General features: G+C 33.5%; 5 protein-coding genes across 7 annotated transcripts; 2 read left to right on the forward strand and 3 right to left on the reverse strand.

Annotated features, from left to right (window-relative positions):
* Window positions 1-322: 322 nt before the first annotated feature.
* Window positions 323-3,393, forward strand: LOC114194421 (cation/H(+) antiporter 4-like). Its single transcript, XM_028084617.1, has 3 exons — window positions 323-824; window positions 984-2,018; window positions 2,128-3,393. Exons 1-3 carry the CDS (start codon window positions 531-533, stop codon window positions 3,265-3,267), a joined length of 2,469 nt encoding a protein of 822 aa, XP_027940418.1. The 5' UTR covers window positions 323-530; the 3' UTR covers window positions 3,268-3,393.
* Window positions 3,394-3,903: 510 nt separating this feature from the next.
* Window positions 3,904-6,124, reverse strand: LOC114194423. Its single transcript, XM_028084618.1, has 3 exons — window positions 6,016-6,124; window positions 4,548-5,509; window positions 3,904-4,193 (listed from the first exon to the last, which is right to left on the reverse strand). The coding sequence occupies exons 2-3, from the start codon at window positions 5,505-5,507 to the stop codon at window positions 4,188-4,190; spliced, it is 966 nt and encodes a 321-aa protein (XP_027940419.1). The 5' UTR covers window positions 5,508-5,509; window positions 6,016-6,124; the 3' UTR covers window positions 3,904-4,187.
* A 1,221-nt stretch (window positions 6,125-7,345) lies between these two features.
* Window positions 7,346-13,013, reverse strand: LOC114195689 (stomatal closure-related actin-binding protein 1). Of its 3 annotated transcripts, none has more exons than XM_028086233.1 (13): window positions 12,627-13,013; window positions 11,989-12,289; window positions 11,665-11,793; window positions 11,191-11,283; window positions 10,607-10,747; window positions 10,282-10,350; window positions 9,965-10,048; window positions 9,188-9,368; window positions 8,843-8,959; window positions 8,602-8,660; window positions 8,265-8,396; window positions 7,848-7,997; window positions 7,346-7,741 (listed from the first exon to the last, which is right to left on the reverse strand). In XM_028086233.1, exons 2-13 carry the CDS (start codon window positions 12,268-12,270, stop codon window positions 7,694-7,696), a joined length of 1,485 nt encoding a protein of 494 aa, XP_027942034.1. In that variant the 5' UTR covers window positions 12,271-12,289; window positions 12,627-13,013; the 3' UTR covers window positions 7,346-7,693. The 3 variants fall into 3 exon arrangements, with proteins under 3 accessions (XP_027942034.1, XP_027942037.1, XP_027942035.1); XM_028086236.1 differs by lacking the exon at window positions 12,627-13,013 and adding an exon at window positions 12,462-12,603; XM_028086234.1 differs by lacking the exon at window positions 12,627-13,013 and adding an exon at window positions 12,410-12,538.
* A 2,475-nt stretch (window positions 13,014-15,488) lies between these two features.
* Window positions 15,489-17,716, forward strand: LOC114195345 (transcription initiation factor TFIID subunit 9-like). Its single transcript, XM_028085773.1, has 3 exons — window positions 15,489-15,596; window positions 16,520-16,792; window positions 16,868-17,716. The coding sequence occupies exons 2-3, from the start codon at window positions 16,529-16,531 to the stop codon at window positions 17,141-17,143; spliced, it is 540 nt and encodes a 179-aa protein (XP_027941574.1). The 5' UTR covers window positions 15,489-15,596; window positions 16,520-16,528; the 3' UTR covers window positions 17,144-17,716.
* A 1,149-nt stretch (window positions 17,717-18,865) lies between these two features.
* On the reverse strand, window positions 18,866-21,643 carry LOC114193337 (G2/mitotic-specific cyclin S13-7). The gene is made up of 9 exons (XM_028083088.1): window positions 21,367-21,643; window positions 21,035-21,164; window positions 20,892-20,937; window positions 20,558-20,761; window positions 20,322-20,438; window positions 19,986-20,234; window positions 19,737-19,898; window positions 19,460-19,641; window positions 18,866-19,354 (listed from the first exon to the last, which is right to left on the reverse strand). Exons 1-9 carry the CDS (start codon window positions 21,395-21,397, stop codon window positions 19,213-19,215), a joined length of 1,263 nt encoding a protein of 420 aa, XP_027938889.1. The 5' UTR covers window positions 21,398-21,643; the 3' UTR covers window positions 18,866-19,212.
* Between the last annotated feature and the right edge of the window lie 890 nt (window positions 21,644-22,533).

Genomic DNA, 22,533 nt, shown 5'->3' on the forward strand with positions numbered 1-22,533 from the left:
ATCTTTTCACAAATTTTTTTTAACAAACTTTTGACAAAGTTTCTATAAATAGAATTAAATAGATTAATTTTTTATTTTTTAATCAAAATAAAGTAATTATTGTAATTTGTAAAAAGTTTGTCAATTTTTTTTGTTAAACTATCATCTTCCATGTGAATAACAACATCCATTAGCCTCATGCAAGGAAATGATTTAGATTAACTGTCTCCACCTTCTACTTCAGTTGTGACATGGCAATTTAACTTGCAATCTTCAGCTATTTTTCTCTTGACAGCAGAAACAAGATACATAAAAATCGTTATATTATTTATGATCTGTTATGACAATGTTCCGTCTATCCAAAAAACTTGTCTGTCACAAACTGACATCAAATGTAATCACAAACAATAAAAGACTTCAATCAACATTTCAGTTCTATTTCAGATTAGATAAATACTATATATCCTTCCATAGCCACTGCATTATCATATTTTCTATGTTCTTCAGATATTTTTTTCTTCAACTCTTGTAAATTTTACTTTGGAGACATCATGGGAACAAACGAGAGTCTAGTAAGCATAAGCAACACAATTTTCAGCGGTGTAGTGTTCGACCAGCAGAATTCACACCCAGAAGGAAGATTTATCATCTACAATGTTCAGATTGATATGCCACCAAAGATTGTATCTGATGGCATCTGGGGTAACACTGATATTGGAGCATTACCTGACAAAGCAACACTGCCTCTGTTGGAATGCCAAATTCTCACCATTTTCCTCGTCACACAATGTTTTCATCTCGTACTCAAGCGTCTAGGGTTCCCCTATTTCGTTTCTCAAATCATGGTATAATATACAAACACATCTTTGTTTCTGGTCCCATTTATCTAACATATTTGTTGCACACACAAAATCAAAACTTTCAAATGTTTATTAGCAGTCATTATCATACAGATGTTGTAGCTTGTTTTGAAATTTATGAGTGTTTTTTAATTGCAATTGCAGACTGGGTTTGTTTTAGGTCCTTCTCTCCAGATAGAGTATTTTAAAGATCAAAAAAGCAAGTTGTTCCCGTATGGTAGTGAAGACTTGTTGAACCTGGTATCAACATTGGGGTACACATTCTTCATGTTTCAAAATTCGGTGCAAATGGATTTCAGCATGATAACGAGAACTGGGAAGAAAGCTTGGGCAATCGCTCTCTGCTCCCTGATGATTCCAACGGTTGTTGGTCTTTCCCTGTGCTATTGCTTCATGGAGCACGTGCAGAAAACCCTAGGAGAGTTCGATGGAGATAATCTCCCAGTGATAGTAATAGGGCACAGTGGTTGCTCCTTCCCAGTGATAGCTTCTCTTCTCTCTGATCTCAGGATTTTGAACGCTGAACTTGGACGCTTAGCACTTTCAGCAGCTCTTGTTATGGATGTCATAAACTCGGTTGTGACAGGATTAGGCACTGCTATAATACATACTCTTAAAACCAATCCTCAAGATAGTAGCAAGGGACTTGAACTTGCCATGTGCGCTGCCACCAAATACGTTGTGTTCGTGACGATTGTGATTATGGTTGGACGCCCCGCAATGAAGTGGATAGTGAGGAACACTCCTGAAGGAAGACCCGTGAAGAAAGCATGCACCTTTGTGGTGGTCATCATGACCTTAACGGCAGGGTTGTTTGGGATGTGGGCTCACCAAACTGTGTTAGGTGGGGTTGTCCTCTGTGGCCTTCTTGTCCCAGAAGGTCCTCCATTGGGCTCTGAACTTATCAAACAGTTTGAGTTGTTCACAAGTTGGTTCCTTTTGCCAATCTTTGTCTCATGTTGTGCCATGAAGATTGATATCTCCGCACACATGAATCCCCAATTGGTTGTTGCTGTGGTCACTGTAATCATTGTCGTGCATTTGATTAAGATGTTTTTCACCGTTGGAATTTGCAGCTACTGCAACATGCCCATAACCGACGGTTTATGCCTTGCTCTCATGTTGAGCTGCAAAGGTGTCGTGGATTTTGTCACCAGCGTCTTTCTCTTTGATTCAATGGTATATCATTAACAAAAACACAAAAACAAAAACCTCTGTTCTTGTCTTTTTTTCATGTCACACTATATATATTTGTCCAATCTATAACTTCATTCCTCATGCAATGCAGTTCTTGAGCAATCAAACAGTTTCCATGATGGCTATATCGATACTGGTGTTAGGAAGCATTGCACGGATTGGGGTGAAATCCCTCTACGACCCAACGAGGAAATACGCATGCTATCAGAAAAGGAACATTCTGAACCTGAAACCCAACGCAGAGTTTCGAGTTGTAGCATGCATCCACAAAACAAGTCACATAATGTCTGTAAAAAACGTTCTTGACATTTGCTGCCCCACAATAACAAGCCCCTTAGTGGCTCACGTCTTGCATCTGAAGGAACTGGTTGGTAGATCCTCTCCCATCTTCATATCGCACCGTCTTCAAGAAAGGGTTGGCTCAAACCACAACTACTCAGAAGATGTGATCGTAGCGTTCGACCTCTTCGAACATGACAAAGCAGGAACCGCGGTAGTTAGCACCTACACAGCCATATCTCCCTTACGTTTCATGCACGACGATATCTGTTACCTTGCATTGGACAAAGTCGCTTCCATCATCATTCTCCCGTTTCACGTGAGATGGGATGAGGATGGTTCCGTCAGTTCAGCGGATCAGAACATAAGAACTCTCAACGCTAGGGTTCTCAGAAGAGCACCATGCTCCGTGGGGATTCTCGTGAACCGAGGCTCTTCTTCTTCTTCCTCTACTCACAACAACTGCTTGATCAGTAACTCAGTGAAACGAATAGCAATGATCTTTCTGGGGGGTTCTGATGATCGAGAGTCGTTGAGCTTGGCTAAGAGAAGCATCAGAGATTGTTCTTGCAACCTGGTCGTGTACCACTTGGTTTGGGCTCACTGTGAGGCAAACTGGGAGATGATGCTGGATGATGAGGTGTTGAAGAGTGTTAGGGGGTACTATGGTATGCATGAGAATGTGTCGTATCAAGTTGTGACGATTCATGAAGCTTCTGAGACGAGTGCTTTTGTGTCAAGAATTGCAAATCAGCATGATTTCTTCATTGTTGGGAGGCGCCATGGATTGAAATCGCCGGTGACGGCAGCACTTGAGAGTTGGACGGAGTTTTCTGAGCTGGGTGTGATCGGAGATTTGCTTGCTTCCCCCGATAGCAGAACCGATGCTTCGATTCTTGTAGTGCAACAACAACAAACGTCCAAGGTTGTCACCGGAGAGATTGATATATAAATTACTTGTTCTTCTCATGTGTATGTACAGGTTCAATATTTTGTACGAAATTTAGAATTAAAGGAATTTCATGTGTATGTACAGGTTGAATATTTTGTATGAAATTTAGAATTAAAGGAAAATTATTTGAGGATTCATTCAATGTTGATTGCAAAATTTATTTTAAATTATTGCAAGATAATTCTTGCAAAATTTAATCAACTTATTAAAATAACATATAATATACTTTATTTTAAATGATAATTCAACTTTACTGAAAATGAAATTTTCATAATTCAATAGGAATATTGACATATTTTACCTTATTTTACTTATAAAGAAAAGATAAATAAAGGAGAAAACGGACAGAAGGAACAGAGAGAAGCTATAAAAGAGAGACAATGAGGTACAAAGAACAACAAATGTGAACCTAAGAAAGAACCTTCACTTTATGGTCTAATATAGTAGCTAATATTTAGCAATTACGAGGAAGATGCATTTTTTGTTTTAATTCTTAGATCAGAACAGGCATAAAACTTTGGTGTGTTTTCATGTTGTTTGATTTTGAGACAACACCCAGCCCTCAAAAGAGCCATAAAATTGACCAATTCTGAATCCCAGAATGACAGAGAAAACCCCACCTCACAAACAGATAGATAAATAGATAAATCCGACCACATACTATTCCAAGGCAAATTATCTTTTATCCAGCAATAGATTCTCATGATAATCAATTAAGTACAACAAAAGCACGGTTCAAAGAAAGAAAACAAGCCAAACTGAAGCATATTTTCACTAAAATTCTGATACTATCTCATACTTTGAATGTCAACCTGATCTCTAAAAATACATATCAATGCCATCAGAACTCATAAAGTAATGCCACAAAGTCCAAGTCCGCTTTTATTAGTAACTAGTAAATAACCTGCTACAATTCTTCTTTAATCCTGCAAAGAAAAAGATTATAGACAGAAGTTATGAACAAGCAAATACAACTTATAGAAGATAAAGACATTACCAAGAGTTAGTGTTGGTAAGCATCCTTATTTCAGATAAGAATTTCTCATATAAATAAAAGACAAAAAATTGTTCTTTAAATCTATTTGTCAACACAAGTAATTTTTTTTTCCAATACTAGATTCTGAAGCATTTCTATTATCCATATATGTGAATTCAAAGCTATCTACCGTCTGTGATATGTCAGTTGCAAGCCAATACATTATCATTTTTCTAGAGAATGTTGAAAACATTGAAAGGAATCAAGAAACGTAATTAAAAGAAGTTTTCTTAATTTAACAAACCTCATCGTCGTCGTCATCATCATCATAATCACGGTCTTCCTTCTTTTTCTTAAGTTTGGTTGTACCACCCTCTTTGCTGATGGGCAATTTCATTGCTCCAAAGGGAGTGTCAACATCAATATTTCCTTTCATGGTATAACCAGTGCCCCTTCCTCTAATCATATCCCAGAGAGCAGAGCCAAAATCCTTAGGCCTAAAGGTAATTGGAATATCAATATAGGTAATCCCACTTTTCTCAATTTTAGCAGACTTGGTGAGTTCAGCACCACCAATGCTAACATCACCAAGCCAAACCTCATAATCAAGAGCATTCAAGCCAAGGTCAAAATCATTCTTGTTTTCCAACTTCAAATGAAGACTTGCAATTGTCTCTTCAAAGGAGAACCTTTCAAAATGAATCTTCTCAAGATCAATATCAGGCTTATAAGGTATGGGGATTTCACCAGTTTTCTCCAAAGGTAAAGTTAGCCTTCCCAAGATGGGAACATCAAAAATGAGACTCACCTTCACCCTATAAGGAATGATGCTTCCTGGTTTAATATCATCATAGGTTTGCTTGATGTCATCATAAATCAAAGTGAGAGGAATTTTCACAGTCTGTTCTCCATGTGCATGGATGGTACCTGCATCTGGTATCAACCCAGAAACTAGCTTCCTTCCATCACTCTCAACCAAGTAATCTATGTCAATCAGGGGGATCGGCACAGGATTGGGGTTCTTTATGAGCACATCAACAACCAGATCTGCCTTGTGAAGATTAATTGATGGAATGTGTATCGCAGTAACATCAGCAGAAGGCTTCCCAAACCCAATAGCTCCCTCAATCTTCTCACCAATGTCGTGAATGAAATCCTTCACCTTTTCAATGAATCCACCCTTCCCTTCCTCTTTCTCATCTTCCTTGTGCTTCTCATCCTTGCTACCCCTTTCCAGCACTTCCGGCTCATCAGATGTCGACATATCTAAATTAAATATGCCAAATTTTCACACAAGTTAGCTTGATCAAGATCCAATTCCAATCCAATCACACAGCTAATCAAAGTCAACCAAAGTCACAAGTTAACTCTCTAATCAATTATTTGTAAAGGAAAACACTGCACTACGCTGCATCAATTACATCAGCAGTTGATAGTTACAAACACACGATTCAAAAATACAAGATCTCCATGCTCCAAAAAATTCACCAATGTCATTCCATATCAGGGTTACTAGGAAAAAAAATCAACTCTATTTGCATTTTGTTAAATAATTACTTTTTACTAATGGATTTCCCACAAATCAAAAATAGAAGATACAGAGAATCATAAGATGGTCAATGCTTGATCATTTGAGTTGAGTACAAGATACTACCCTCAACAAAATCCAGAATGAGAAAGCATAGTCAAATTGGACTTAAAGGGGATCATAAAAATGGAAGATACTGGGTGGGAATGAAGCAGAAACATGAGAAAGAGCGTAGAGAAAGTACCTGAGAATTGAGATGAAATGAGTGATCCGAGATACAGAGAGATCAAGATTTTGTAGGTGAAAAAAATACAAAAAAAAAAAAAGAAAGTGAAAAACAATTAGCTGAGATAATCAATGGTCGGATATTTGGCACGAAGACAAGACGAATGGTAGCCGTTGATTAAGTTTGACTGCAAAACCAGTAAAGCATGGTCCACACGGAATGTACATGGTTTAAAGAGGGAAAATGCGGAAATAAAAGTTTCAACTATACTAATAACAGCTACAACTACAAAGTTCAACAAAAAGTCCAAATATGATTAAGTTATCTTTTGTTTATTTATTAAATATTGAGGTCATATTAATGAATATTTTTTATAAAATTATTGTGGATTATTTTTTCACTTTTGTAAATTTGAAACAATTCTTTTAGCTTTCGTCAAAATGCGTAAATTTTTGCTTTAGTTTTCATTAAAAATATTTAATATTAAAATTTATTCATTTTACAGAAAGTAAAAAGTAAAAGTACTCTTTATATGAATTAGTGTACAAGACAGAACACCGACCAGTCAACATGTTAATGTTGAATGTATAAATTTATGTTATTGATTATTTTATATAACAAAAATTGTGATGCTTAAAACTAAAATAAATAATAATATTCAAGCAAATTTTAAAACATGGGGACACTAAGTTGATAAGCAACGGATCTATATCTTATGCACTGTATTTTGTAGAAAAAGATAGTATAGAAGTACATAAATAAATAGAAAAGAAAAATAAGGTGAATGAAAATATAAGTAGAATATATTATTGGAAATTCATTATTTTAAAAAGAAAAAATAAGTATACTTTTTAAAATTGTTTTCTTCTTTTGTAAAATTTGTTTCTAGCCCTTTTAATCTGAAAAAAAAAACACTGAAACGTGAAATGTCAATTTTTGACAAATTCACCGCATTTGAACTGTTACAAAATGTTAAAACATTCCCTGAGCGTTTCTTTTTTGCAACTTAAACAGGTTTGTGTTGTACTTTTTTTTTCTTTTATTCTTCCTTATTTTAACTTTATCAAACCCCTCACATTCTTTTTTTCATGATTTAAAACATTATTATATCAGATTTTTAAAGAGCTTATTATTGAATGAATCCTTTAAAACGTTGATGCATAACTACATTAATACTTTCAATATATAAATAAGCTTTTTCTATAGCTTTTGTTTTTAGTTTTGATCATTGCTGCAAACTCTTAGTTTATGGATAATCATATAGTATCCATTTATGTGTCTACAACATTACATTGGATTCTTGAAGTAAATCTAGTAATATAAACATTGGATTCTTTTATATCACAAATGAGAGAAGAACAAGATTCACATATTGTCCTGTTCACGAGGTCAGTGTCCACAGACAACAACAGCAATCAGAATTCTCAGTAATTGTTTGTCCATAAAATACAACCAATTAGCATCTCAAGACAAAATGCTGTGACTATGTAACCTAATCTCACAAAGGCAAATAAAAAAGTGCCTTGGACTGATGAAACAAAATTATATATATATGATTCAAACCACAAGGTGTGAATCACTACAAGCTAAACCAATATTATAAGGAAGATTTCAAGTGTTTAAATAACACTTATGGTAATAATACAAGGAAGAAAAACTCATAATTACAAGGTTGGGGAAAAAGATGTAAGGAGACTCATGATGTCCCCAGATGAGCTCTGTCATCTGGTCCAGCAAGCATGATCTGTCATAATTTGCAGTTTCATTCAGCAATGGTGGCCAAAAAGAGAGAGAGAGAAAAGATGAATTCTGAAATCCTAACCAATGTGTTTAGTTTCAGAAGGACATACATTACAGTCAAATGCAAATCTCCTTGCAAGCATGATGGCAGCATTTCTTTCTCTCTCTGATTCAAAAGCTAATACAAAAGAATGTCCTTGCTTTGGCTGCCAAAAAACTCCCTGTGCTGCTGCATTTCCACCCCCTCTAACACCACAAAGCTAAAGAAAACAAGATCAAAGAAATATGGTTAACCAAATTTCAGTTTATCATAAGTTACAAGTAGAAAAGAAGATAAGAGCACAAGAATAAATGCATTTTCATGTGCACACAGATGGAATCGGATAATTCAATGCACAAGGTATATATATATATATCAGCACAGTGATTAACATAATGTAGAGAATGAGTGCAAGAAAGATGTTGGAGCATTGAGTTGCTTTGCTTTTCACAATGTAAACATAGATGGTATCAACAGTTTTAAATACCTGCATTGAACTTGAATAGTATTCTTTGGCAATTGTGGTCTTTCCTTTGCAGAGTTTTATCCTCATCTTTCCAACATGAAGCACATGAATAGATTCAGTTGGAGGTGAACCATTCATTTGAGTTACAACTACCTGAAAAAGTATTCAAGGCAACTAAAATATTATTATCATGTACTGTAATCTGACTAGATTTGACTTCTAAACTTTATTTTGAAATGTGAAGAACAAAGCACAAGATAACAACAACCTATGAAACCATACACCTTTGGGTCAAAAAACAGCTCAACATAACAAGGCGCGGATGTAAATAGAAGTTAAAAGGAACAGAACAACATACGTTAAATTCAGTGTCATGTTTGCGCACAAGTGCCTCAACATAGGTTCCCAGACCAGCAGCTGCATGAGAGTACACAAGAAATTTAAGCTCAACATGACTGCACAGCAAAACATGTCTCAATCTCTTAAAAGAACATATAAGAAAACAACTTTATATTTTTAAAATAGAAACGTGTACCGAAGCAATGTCTGTCAGTAACTACTACTAATGCAAATGAGGATATGTCAAATTGAAAGCAGACCTGGATCTATTGGACCAGCAGTTGAAAGTGTGACATGCTCACTTTCTGAAATAACATCAGCTTGCAATACACGCCCAACATCGAAAGGCTCAGGGGCGTAAACTGATTTGGTTGCTCCTGAGGAAGTTATATTATATGATAAGGGAAGAAGTTATATTGTATGACATATTTAACAAGTCTTCCAGCATCTTAAACAGCATAGAATTTGCATAATCATAACTGTTATTTGCCTTCCGGGGAAGTGACCAATAATAGGAAATGCAATACAATAAGTTGAAGAAATGCATAAATCAAGAGCCAGCCAACTCACTAGTTGAAAAAAATAAAATAAAACAGAAAAACTACCTGATATAAGTTCTTTCTTTGCACCATCAGATGATACACGATACCACTGAATTGAACATTTAGAAACTTCAGGAGCATTATCAGAGCAAGGTTGAATTTGCAAGTAAGAACCTAAGGTTTCATTCCCTTCAAGTTCATATAAATGAGGAATATTCTCCCCGCCTTTCTTTGTCCTAGTTAGCTGAAAAGTATTCCGAAGGATAATCAATAAAAGAAGCTTACAAAGATTAGTGGAAAACAATCACTAAACGTCTCCATCTAAGCAAAGAAATTTCCCATCACTTAAGAAAAAAACACTGTTCAACATAAACGCCCAAACACTAATCCAAATGAATAAAATCATGGAATTTTCGAACACACCAAGTAAAGAATTAGAAGATTCTCCCATGTATCTAAAGATCATACAGCCTCTGCGAAGGAATACGGAAAACTTAATATTCACATGTTTTTCATATAGTATTTAAAAACATTTCCTCAATTATCACAAAAACGCTAGGTGATAAGAAGGGGAAACCAAACTCTTGAGGATTCCAGCAAGAATATCATATTACTACTCAATGTAAAACTTACATATATCCCCAAAATCCATGCATGATGCAAAACCATGTTAAACACAGATTTTCAACCACAAACCATACTGAAAAACCAAATTCAAGTTACAAAATGTGATTCGTTTTAACATGCTGCTTAAAACCCCAATAACTGTCTAAAGTCTTCCACATGATGCTGGGAGTATATCATAGAATTGACCGTGGGTGGCTTATATGACACTCATACCTCCTTTTGTAGTCGAAGATACTGTCTAGTCTTCTCTGCAAGTTGAGCCCTCAATGCTCGAAGTTCATGTTCCATATCCATGACCTAGAATTCAATAAACATCAATATAATCATCTATCTTAAATAACTTAATAAAAATTTTACAATATGGAAAAAAGAAGTCTAGGAAAATAAAGGAAAGAAAGTTAATTCAACAAAGGAGAACAATCAAGATATTGGCACACCTAAGAAAAATGGAACCCAGAAAAAGAGAAGGCAATGGAAATAGCAATCAGATGACAGAAAAATTAGGTACATGTGTAGGCGTTCATATATACCTTGCTTGGCTGATGCAGCATTTTTATTCTTCGAGCCTCTTGAACTTCCTTCATTAATTGTTCCATGTCCTAAAAGATACAACCATTACTAAATTAAGACAGACCAACAGTATTTGGTTCATCGTATAAAAGAAAAGAGAAAGCAAAAACACTTGAGTGGGAATGGCAAACAATGCATAGAAAGGAGAAGCAGTAGCTCAACTGCTCAAGGGTATCACATTAAAACAATAATCAAAAAGAGCCTGTTTGTATAAACTTTTCGACAAGCACTTATTACCAACTCCCTATAATAAAACATGACAAATGACAAGTAAATAGCACAAACTTGTTTCCCAGAGGCTTGAGACATTCTCTCATGTTCTTGTAGTGCCTCTTCCACTCTTTGAACTGCTGCTCTGGCATCCTCTATTTCAGCACGAGCAAAAGCTCTTTCTTCATCAACAATTTTCTTAGCATCTTCAGAAGCCTAGAAATTAAATGAACTATCAACATTTGAAAAGGAATTTCTTTATACAGCTATGGAAAAAATATTTCATTACACAGATACTAGTGTATTTGTGGAGTTATATAGTTAATAGGCAACATTCTGGTATAGAACAGAATTACAGAAATGTGTTGCTCAATTCATGTAAGTGCACAATTCATGCTTTCTTATTCCATGGTTGGGGCAGAGTGCTTAGAAATCTTTTTGCTGAAACTTGTGATGGGATAGAATAGGGTTGTGACAGCTCCGTGGAGCTCAGCAAAGAACTTTTTCAGGAAACGTAAGGATTGTAAGGGACTGGAGAACTCGTTGATGCAATTGCTGATTTCACTTATAAAGAAAATATCTTATAATGCTTGATCTTCTTTTCTTTTGCTATTTCTAATCAAACTTCTTTCATCACCATGTAAAACAGGACAACTCACCTGCTTAAGAAAATTTGCAAGCTTCTTCACCTCTGCCTTCTCTTGTATTAGTTCTCCTTCCCTCTGAGTCAACTGAACTGCTAGAGCTTCAACCTGAAGAATGCGCAGAAAAAAATTACAGTTTAGAAGACTGTGAATGCACAAATAAACTGGCACTGCAACGAACATTCTGTTAAAAAAATTAAAAGAAGTTTAAATTCATTTTTATTCATGGATCGGTGAAAGCATTATCTAGATAAGATAATGAACTTCTACAAGTATATACAAAATTTATAAGTTTTTCCAAGTTCATTCTCAAAGCCTTTCCATTAACATACACTCTCCCAAATTGACTTCTCTGGCAATACACAAGACTATAGAGCCAGCTTCATATGAAAAAGCACATAACAACATAAATATGAAAACCTGACTATTAGGTAGAAACAAATTCGAAGTAGATATCTTCCTTTTACAAAAAAATAAAAAAGAACTAACCATAGCAATAGCTTCTTCCACATCATCCTTGTTTCTGCCTGCCACTCGCCCTTTTAAGGATTCAAGTGCATCTCTAAGTTTCTTCAAAAGAACATGTTTTTCCAAAGATGCTGCCTCTCTAAGTCTAGCCTGATTTCACCAGCATATGAAAAACTTAGTTTAAAAAAGGAACATCCCTTTCTTCAAAAACTATGAATATGATCACTGGTTATTTCATTTGCAAGCACTGCAATATAACAATCTCAGGTTGCAAAAACCCTCCAAAAGGAAGAACTGTATTCCGATGTAAAAAGCAATTGATTTTTAACCAGAACAAAGGGCAACCTCTTCAGACAACTTAGCCGCAGCTGCCAAACCCTTCTCGAATTTACTGGCAAGGTCACGAACCGAGAGACGATTATGCTGCTCCAACAGCTGAGCAGTCTCACGTGCAACAACTTCCTTCATAGACAGCACTTTAGGGTCATCCTTCGTCTCCATTATCTGATTGTTAACTCCAATTCTGTAATTAGGAAACCGACTAGAAGCAAAGACAACATCAGAAGACACTGCAGGCACCGCCTCTTTTTGCATTGTATCACCAAAATCACGAGCCACCCTTGTCATTTTTCACACTCAATTACCTCTGCCAATCATTGGAAAAGGAAATTCAACAAATCATAGCTTACAACAATAATACAAAAAAGGGCACATAATATACACACACGAAGAACAAAAACAGAAGTACTTTACAAACAAAACATACAAAAAGTGAGAAACTGATAAACAGAGATACCCCAAGTCCACAACCCATTAACCTTATTCAAGTCAAAGCATATTTTGAGAGTTTTCCACACGGAAACTAAACCCCTCCAATCATCCTTATTTTCACTCCTTTTCTGATTTTGTTTTTTTGGGTTAAACTTAAAAAGCAGCAAGGAAAAGGCTAACAAGAAAATGACAAAAAGAAAGCTTTAACTTACAGATGATGGAAAGACAGAAAATGGGTAGATATGCTTGTGATTCTAGAATCAGATGCAAAGGGGTTTGCTCAAATTTGGTTATACACAAACAAGATCAATGGTTTGAGGAGAGAGAGAGATAGAGAATAAGCACATAGCATATGGATAGAGAGAATGAGAAAGATGAAAGCTTGCTTTTTGAAAAGAGGAAAAGGAACAGGTCGTGTGTTGTGCCGCCCGTGTGTGAAGTGGCCCCGCTCTTAAGGGATTTTAGTGTCAACGTTTTGTGTTGTGTTTTGCCACACACAACACAACACAGCTTTGAATGGAACTAGGCTACTTGGATCCTTGTCTTTAAGATGTTACGCACAACTATGATGTTTGTTCGTTCTTATTATTACTAACATAACCATTACATTACTCTGTCACCATTTTCATGCTTCAAACTTGAATTTCTTCCATTTTCAGGGTCCCATTCAAACCCCATGTCTAGCTGTTCCTTCAGCCTTTACTTCACTCACACTTTCATTTCCATTTTGCTTTAAAAAATTAAGGGTGGCAATGGAAACCCTATCTCTCTCTTTTTTCTATTATTTGATCAGCAATTATATTATTCACGTTCAATGAATTCGAGATAGCTTTCGGTGTTGGCTATTTGACTGGGATTTTATTTTCGTGCGCGTGAGTGAAGTGAAGGAAAACATTCCAAATTATCATTTTTTTTTTTAAGCAAGTATTATTATACGCAGTTTGTTCTGTTCTGAAGAAAAAAATCTTAAACACCTCAAAAAATCAATAATATCCTAATTCTTATAGAAAATAAATTTGGTCATTAAACTTAAAAAAAAACACATATTAAATATCCTAATTCTTATTTTACAGAAAATTAATCCCTGTGAATAAAAAATACTTCCAATAAATAGATAAAAAGAAAGTAACTTTACCTAGTAATTTTGGAAATCATTGTTCCAATAATCCAATATCATATCATATTATTCTTCTATGATGTGTGCGAATAAATTATGGCAGACGTTGGATAGTTGACATTTTGTAATCCATTTTTTCTTTCCTAATAAACCTAATTCAGAATTAATCACAATTAATTGCTTATTACCATTAGGTCATATATTAAAGGGAATAAGTCGTTCCTAATTTATAATGGTTTGGTATATATATATATATATATATATATATATATATATATATATATATATATATATATATATATATATATATATATATATATATATATATATATATATATATACATATATATATATATATACATGTATATGTATATATACATATACATGTATATATACATATACATATATATATATATATATATATATATATATGTATATATATATAACGATAAGACAAAAATAATTTTCGATGAACAAAGGGTAGATGAAGTTAGAGGCAACATATTCACGTAATGGATTTGTTATTATGCCTGTATCTCAAAACATTGGTTCAAATAATAATAATTTTAAATTAGAATTCGGATGGTAAATTTATATTAAATGTTTAAAAAAATCATCATTTATTGTAAATAAATCTTTATTGGATAAAATTATCTTTAATAAAAAAAATATTTGTTATCTATAAAAATATGAGCATTTATAAGACCTTACATGAAATATGGTACAAATTATTTAGCGATAATTTGAAGTAATAATAAGATCTCTAATAATTTTTTTTCCAGTAGACCTTCGCATCAAGAAATGTTATTACACATCTCATTTTGTTTTAATATAAAGTACCTAAATTGATTTTAGTTTTCTTTTGTAAATGATTCTCTTTATTTTAAGAAATTTATGTAGGATTCGCATAATGAATTGTTTTTATTAATAAATAATTCATAGAAGAAACTTTGATTAAAAATGACAAGTATTTGTGGTTTATAATTTAAATTTAGATTTTTTACAACAACTTAGATTAAAAAAAATAGTAAAACGAAATACAAAATGTGTAGATGATAAATACAAAAATATGTGCACGTGGAAAGGGCTGTTAGGTCCCCATCTCAATCACGTTTTCTTTTTGTTTAGAAATTTCATTTAAAAAAAATAGAAATGCAAAGAGTGACACTATTTCAGTATTCAACAGAAAATTTAATTATTACAACTCCTTCTTCGCTCTTTTTTCTTTTATTTCTCTTTGTCATGTCACATAAATCTAATTTAGATTCAATTTTAAATTTCGACAAAGCTGTCTTTATTTTAGAGATATACCAACTCAAAATTAACTATTCAAAGTTACCCCCATCATTACTTTCTTTTACTTTTAATAAAGATAATGAAATAATATTTAAATTCAAAATCTTATTTTGAAAGTTTGAATTTAATTTAATTTAAGTAAATTTTTTTATTGCGACACAGTTAAAAGAAATTTTTTAAAATTTATTTATAAAGAAGATAAATTTAAGGATTAACGAAATTAAAAAAATGTTTAGCTTTTTATTCTAAAAAAAATTGTCACATGATCAATTAGAAAACATTATAAGTTCTAAGGATTATGTGATGTTAATAGTTGAACTCAAGCTTAGGAAAAAAAATTATTTATAAAAATTTGATCAACTTTAAGGATTAATTAGATTAAGATTGAAATTCTCGGTGTTTATTTAAAAATAATAAAATTTAAGATTAACCGGAACTAAAAACCTTTTTATAAATGTCAACAATTATTTGTTTTAATTTATTCTTTAAAATATAATTATGTATTTATTTTTAATGACTAAGCATTATTTTCTCAATTATTTTGTATTTCTCTTAATCTTGATAATGCTAATTTATTACATTTATTTATTAGTGTAAAATATTTATTCTTAAAAAAAAAATCTTTAATCATTTCACTTTTAGGTGCAAACCCTATATTCAGAGTTCAGAAACATATCTAAGGTAAGTTTTCACTTTTGAGCAGAGAAGCCTCCGATTCCGGCACGGTGGGCGGCATTGCTGATTCTCGGTGGTTCATCTCCGTACCGACGTGATTCCTTATCCCTTTCCTTTTTCAGCTGTGAAAGTGTTGAGAATTTCATGAATTTGTATTATTCCATTTTTATCTGTGAATATCTTTATCAATGAAAATCATGAATTTTCACAACTTGTTCTGTCCTGGTCTTGGTTATATTATATGCACATAAATTATATCTTCCAATGGATAATATAAGAGAAATTTTCATGGTGATTGATTATTCACCTTCAGACCCGGAATCTGCTTTGCAATTATTACATTTGATGTAATTAGCCAAATTATGCCGTTCCTTTCATGATTAAATCGCACCTTCAAGTTGTCTATGTAGTTGTTTTTGTGCTTGTGAAATAGGTTAACACAATGTAGGAAGATATAGTTAGGTTGGAGGAATTATTAGAGCTTTATTGGATCGTAAATTTGAGTCCCGAGTTTTATGAGAAATCTCCACTGAAACATAACGATATAACACGAAAAGGATCTTAAATTTACGATTTGAGATCTTAAAAAAATTCAATCTTAACCTAATAATTAAATTAGCCTTTCAGTCGTAACAAATTGAATTGTAAATACAAAATTATAAAATGTAGATTTTGTAGGATCTTTACATTGGATCAAAACTTGTAAGAAAGTCTTAAAATGATGTATCAAGGTGGAACCTATTTAAAGTAGAATAAGAAATTGTAAAACCATCTTCATCAGGAGATGTTTACTCAGGTCTTTGAATAAAGTAACAGTTGTCTGAAGCAACATTTCATTGGAGGAATACGAGATGATACTCAAGTTGCATAAAAATAGTTTGTAGCTGTTATGTCAAGAAATTGTTGCTTATCAACAAGAACATAATTTTTTGGGTCAAGGGAAAGGGAGATACAATTATGAAGATACAATTACCCATTTTGTTTCAAATAATAAAAAAATGTTGTTTTTTGGTGCAGTGAACAGGCATGTCAGATAAAGATGAAGAGTTGGCTATGCCAAGGGATGCAAAGATTGTGAAGTGTTTGTTGAAATCAATGGGCGTGGGGGACTACGAACCTCCTGTTATACACACCTTCCTTGAGTTATGGTATCGCTATATAGTTGATGTGTTAACAGATGCTCAAGTGTATTCAGAGCATGCAGGGAAGTCCGAAATCGACTGTGATGATGTTAAGCTTGCTATTCAATCCAAGCTTAACTTCAGTTTCTCGCAACCACCTCCTCGAGAGGTAATATTATTAGTTGTTTTGTATGTTTCAATGTTCTTACCCAATAAGACTGTGTTTAATTTAGTGAATTGGCAGGTTCTTCTGGAGTTGGCTAAAAACCGCAACAAGATACCATTGCCAAAGACTATAGCTGGACCTGGAATCCCGCTTCCACCTGATCAGGACACGTTAATCAGTCCAAATTATATGTTTGGAATTCCAAGCCAAGGGAGTGGTGAAGGTGAAGAAACAGAGGATGAAGAAACTACTATTCCCAACCCCTCTCAGGAAGAGAAGATAGACATGCAGCAGCAGGATCCTCATCAAAGAGTATCATTTCCCCTACCCAAATGCGAAAAGGACTATTTTTAACTCCATCTTACACTACCTTACACGAACTTGTTTTACTACTACAGTGGTAGTAACAAAAACTAAAAATTTTGTAGCTTGTTCAATTTATTCTTTTGTAACGTCCACTGGTTCTGACATCGAAACAAACTGGTTTCGAAACGGCTCATTGTGGTCAGAGGTTGTTTTGAACTCATCAGCTCTCTATGGTTGTTGGTTTGGAGCCATGCTAATTAATTCTGATAGCGTGAGAAGATGGAAAGTGGAAGGTGGAAGAAGAGAGGAGAAAAAATGGCCAACGGGGAAGCGTGTAGTGACAAATGAGCATGAGAAAAAGAGTGAAATTCAAAAACAGAAAGAAATGGCAAAAACGAGAGGATTTTGATCAAAATGGTGACTTCATCAATAAATTATTTGAGGGGGTAGCTGATAGCAGACATTCTATTTTTTGTGTTATTGTCTTTTGGTAGAGACACTAAATAAAATAAAATGATGTCTTATAAAATTATTAAAAAAATAGCAATTAATAGAATGGACGTCAATAGGTATTATTTATTGTGTATTAGCTTTTGTTTTGAAATAATTATACAGTGGAAATTTTATATGAGTTTCATAAATTTATACATTAAAAAGAAAGGAAAATCAAGATATTGTAAGTAAATAAAAGGCGTAGTTTCTTGTTCAAATCATGTTAAAATATTTGTTTGTATACAAATATGGTGTTGCATGATGTCTAATATTAAAAGAAATGTTGTGAATAAAATGTTTAGCATGCTTTATTTTTTACTTTTTATTTGTTCGGATTTAAAAGAAATCCTAAAATGTAAATAATAGTAACATTAGAAATTGTTTTAATTAAGCTCAAGAATATTCATCCTACTCAGTTATGAGTAGTTTAATATTTGAGAGAATTAAGTTTTGGACCCACAGTAAATCAAGATCATACTACTTTTTTTATACATATTATCAAATTTTATTAATTATGTTATTATTCGAAGAAAAAAAAATCTACATTAATTATCACTGAAAAAATCATTCCTGTTTTGAGTTTTTCGGCATAACTTTTGATGGCACGAGTCATTTTAAATGTCATTATTTAGACTTTAGTTATGAAACTATTTTATCTAATTAAATTAAATTAACTATACATTACTTGAAATAAAATATTCACCTAATATGAATAATAAAAAATTATTATTCACCTAATAAAAAAATTTACAAAAAACCATTTCTAGTCTTATTTTATTACACAATATTATAAAAATGTCCCCCCTAAATATTTAATAATGTTCACCTAATATAAATAGAAAAATATTTTTTTACAAATATTTGATTGACTAAGTTATCAAATAGAGTAATTTTTTTTATGAAAATTAAGAGAATAAAATAATAAAATTTTAAACTTTTTTAAAAAAATGATTGTTTGTCAAATCTTGTAAAAAAACTGTTAAAATATCATTTTTCATAGTAATATATTTTTTACCCTTTGTTGAAGTTAATAATAACATTTTTACCGAAAACCATTTATATAGTCTTACCGTATAAAGAACATTGTAAATGGAAAATAAAAATTTATGGAGTTTGTAACCGCTGTAAAATGAGCATGGAGTGACTATTAAGTACTGAGTTTGCATTATCCGGGAATTTTTACATGCCAATATTCAGCTCTGTTAAAACGTTAGATTTGTTGTGAAGTTTAATATTTCTAGCAACATAGCTAAAAGTACGGATGGAAATGATGCGAGATGAATTAATATTCTGTGAAAGCTATACATTTCTGAATACTTCCTATGTTATCAATGACAAATAATCACACTACTTGGAGAGTGTGTATACATATAAGAGTCTAATTGACGAAACTCACTAGATATTCATTAGTAGCAGAAAAACTCTGCTATGAAAAAAAATAAAAAGTTCATCAAACTCTGCTTTGAGGCCTTAAGCAATTTCCCAGCACCCAAAAAGCAAACTTTCGTCTCACACATACAAACGAATACGAAAAAATATCAATGAATAAAGCCATAGATCATAACAGCCATGATCTCCCTACCCACACTAAAAAGAACCCTCTACAATGATGAACTAGAACATGTTTAAGACAGTGAGGTCATGTTTTTTGCTGGAGAACGAAGAGCAACACAGCAGCAATCTGAGCTGCTGTATTTCTTGTAAACTGCCCTAAGCTTACTTTCTGCAGCAGTCGCATGAAGGTTCACCAGGATTTTGGCGCAATCCCTGAGATCAAAATTAAAATAAAAGTCACTTCATTTCTGTTAAAAAAAACAATACCCAGTTGCATGTTTAGATATGTTCAAACTGGTGATCCAAAAAAGTATTAACCTTAGTTGCTCCTCAGAGTAGCCTGTGTAATGCTTCAATGTGCTTGTCCAGAATGGAGTTCTTTGAAGAGTGCATCGAGCCGCAAGCACAGCAGAAGCAGCAATCAAAGAAGGGCAGTGCAAGACTACCGTAGGATAGTGCATCATAGAAAGTTCAGCAAGGAAAAACACCATATATTCCATCTACATTGATGAAGAAAATTAGGCACATTATTCATCACAGCATCCTACAACGAAATAATGAGTTTAACAACATCCAACTACAAAGGATAATGTACCTCTTCATCAGATGGAGTGGAGGCTTTGATGTACCGAACCAAGAACACATAGGGTGTTGGAACCGTTAAGTACCACTCAAGCTTCCTAAGGATTGTTTTCTCCATCATCAGCACTTGTGCACTGACATAAGCATTGTCTGATATGCACACAAAGTCATTAACCTGCATGCAAACATCAGAAACACACCATAAGTTGTTTTCTCAAAAACATTGTTCTCTCAGAACAGTGTAATATTCGCAGAACTCCACCTCTGGTGCCCATATCTCTTCATATTTTGAGGCTAGCAGCATGGAGCTGATACCAACAAGCTGAAGCTCCCTTCTGGGCACGGCCTTCACAGACAGGAACCGATCAACAATGTTCATGGTCAAGTAGAGAGTTTCTGGCATGAGCTCAAACTTTCTATGCACTTCTATCAACCAGTCCACAAGGATGGATCTCATCTTGGCATTAATATCTGGTTGTGAACCCATGTAATCATGCACACAACCATCTTTCTGCTTCATCAGAATCAGATACATTATTACAAGAACACATGTGAGGGAAGATGAGGAGATAAACAAAGAAAAAACATAGAACATTACCTCAGTATTTTTGTAAAATTCATAGATATCATCAATATAGTCCAATGCTGCCAATTCATTGTCATTATCAGTTTCATCAATGTTCACGACCGGTTCCCTTGGGAGTCCACAAGCAGCCTAAGGTTGACATGTTGTGTTGTTAGAACACAGACAACAGTGAAAAAGGGCACCCCAAACTCCAAACCACAACATTCCAAAAAGTAAAATAATAAAAAAAGGAACAAGGGGGGGCCAACCTTGCTTCGAGCAGAGAGGACTGAACTAAATGCCTTGGCATCTTTGTCCCTTGCCTTGTTTGCTTTAGGAACATACTCCTCCTTTTCCTCCGATTCATCATCAGAGCTAATGACTATCACTTCAGGTTCTTCTTTAGGCTTCTGAGTTGCCTTCGCCTTTGCCTTTGCTACCACCGCAGCATTCTCCACTTCAGTGCTTGACTTCTACATAAGGTTCACTCACACATTCAGATACACGTCCATAAAAAGAGAAACTTTTTTCACTGATTCATGTTTAAGATTGGGTATGTAAAAAACTAAAAAAGTCAAAGAAAAAAGGGAAGAGAAGTGCAACCTTGTTCTTGTCCTGTGCATTGGCCAACAATTGGGCACGAAAATTCCTACCAAAAAATGGCCAGATTTAGACAAAAGAAAGAAAAATCGTATCCGATGATAGTAAAAAGATTGTGATTTATCAAAACTAACTGCGTAAAATACCTTGCGACAGGTTTAGACACATTAATACCAACATGGCCTTGTTTGGCCACAAGATTCCCAATATCCTGAAGAACCCTTCTGTTTCTTCCTTCACCACCCATATTCTTCTGCTTGTTCTCACGAATCTCACCTTAAACCACACAAAAACTACAATTTCAGAAACGAAGAAAAAAAGAGAGAAACAAATCGCAGAATAAATATCCAAACTTTATCCCAATAAAAATCTTAAAAGGGACCCAAGTGTGCAAGTGCAAGAAAAAAACAAAGAAACATTCAAATCGAGTATCAAGTTGGCAGCAAGAAAAGAACAAAAGGAAAAACAAAAACCGTACCATTGTTGGGTTGTTCCGCTATGGAAGCCATAACAACGTTGCTTTGCTGCGTTTCTTGAAAAGTTGAACCAAAAACACCGCCGAGAGTGGAGAACAGCGACGACAGAAATCCCTGAAGACGACCGTTCCGCACCTCTCCTTCGGTTCCTTCGTCGGTTGTCGCCACCGCGGATTCAAGCAGTGTCTCGGTAGCAACTTCTCTTGTTTGCTTCTAGGGCGAACGTATGAATGAAAATATGAAACAGTGTTAGTATGTTTCTTTGTTCTTTTGTGGAATAAACATTTGTTCAACGGCTATGTTTTATTTATACACCACACTCTCAGCTTCCAACGGTCAATTCTATCTTCAACATGTACCGTTGGATTTTCTCTCACATCAACGGCTAGTAATCTTCTAGCCGTTACTCTCATTTCTCATTCCCAAACTTAACCGCTCCTTTCCTTTTTTATTTCTTTCTAATATGACTTTTACGAATTATTTTATTAACAAAACTAGAAGAGGTTCTTCCCTTTTTTTCACCATACACAAAACACTTCATCAGTCACATTTAATAAAATCTATTTTTAATTATTTTTGTTTATGAATTTTTAAATTGATATTTTACTCAAAATATTTAAATTCAGGGTCACTAAAATTATACAAGTGTCCTTTGACTTATTTTTTAGTGAAATTAAAATTAAATATTCATAACACAAGTTACGACCTTTCACTTGTCTGTAATAATTTTCACGCTTCATTAGAACTCACTTTTAAAAAAATAAATCTTTTGAATTGTTTTCTAAATCTCTTTAATACATATAAGAAGCCTCCCAAAGACAATTATGAATAAAAGAAAAAAGTAGAACTTATTTTCATTTTTATTAGAGTAAAAATATATTAAATTCTCATTGTTTAGTTATTTTTTAAAACAACAAAGTATATTTTGACACAAATGTTATAAGTGGAACTAAGATAAGATATGTTACACTACTTAGTTAAGTTTTTTTTAATCTATAAGAGATTGATTTGTATAGTTAAAAAAATTACTCTATTAATTAATCATAAACCTTGTTAGAGAATATTTTTAAAATAATTAGCTAAAAAATTAAAAAAAATAAATAAAGCAAATGATAGTGTAATCATGCTTTAACTATTAATACAATTATTATTTACTTTATATTTAATAT

This window comes from Vigna unguiculata, chromosome 8 (assembly GCF_004118075.2).
Source record: "Vigna unguiculata cultivar IT97K-499-35 chromosome 8, ASM411807v1, whole genome shotgun sequence".
NCBI classification, from domain to species: domain Eukaryota; kingdom Viridiplantae; phylum Streptophyta; class Magnoliopsida; order Fabales; family Fabaceae; genus Vigna; species Vigna unguiculata.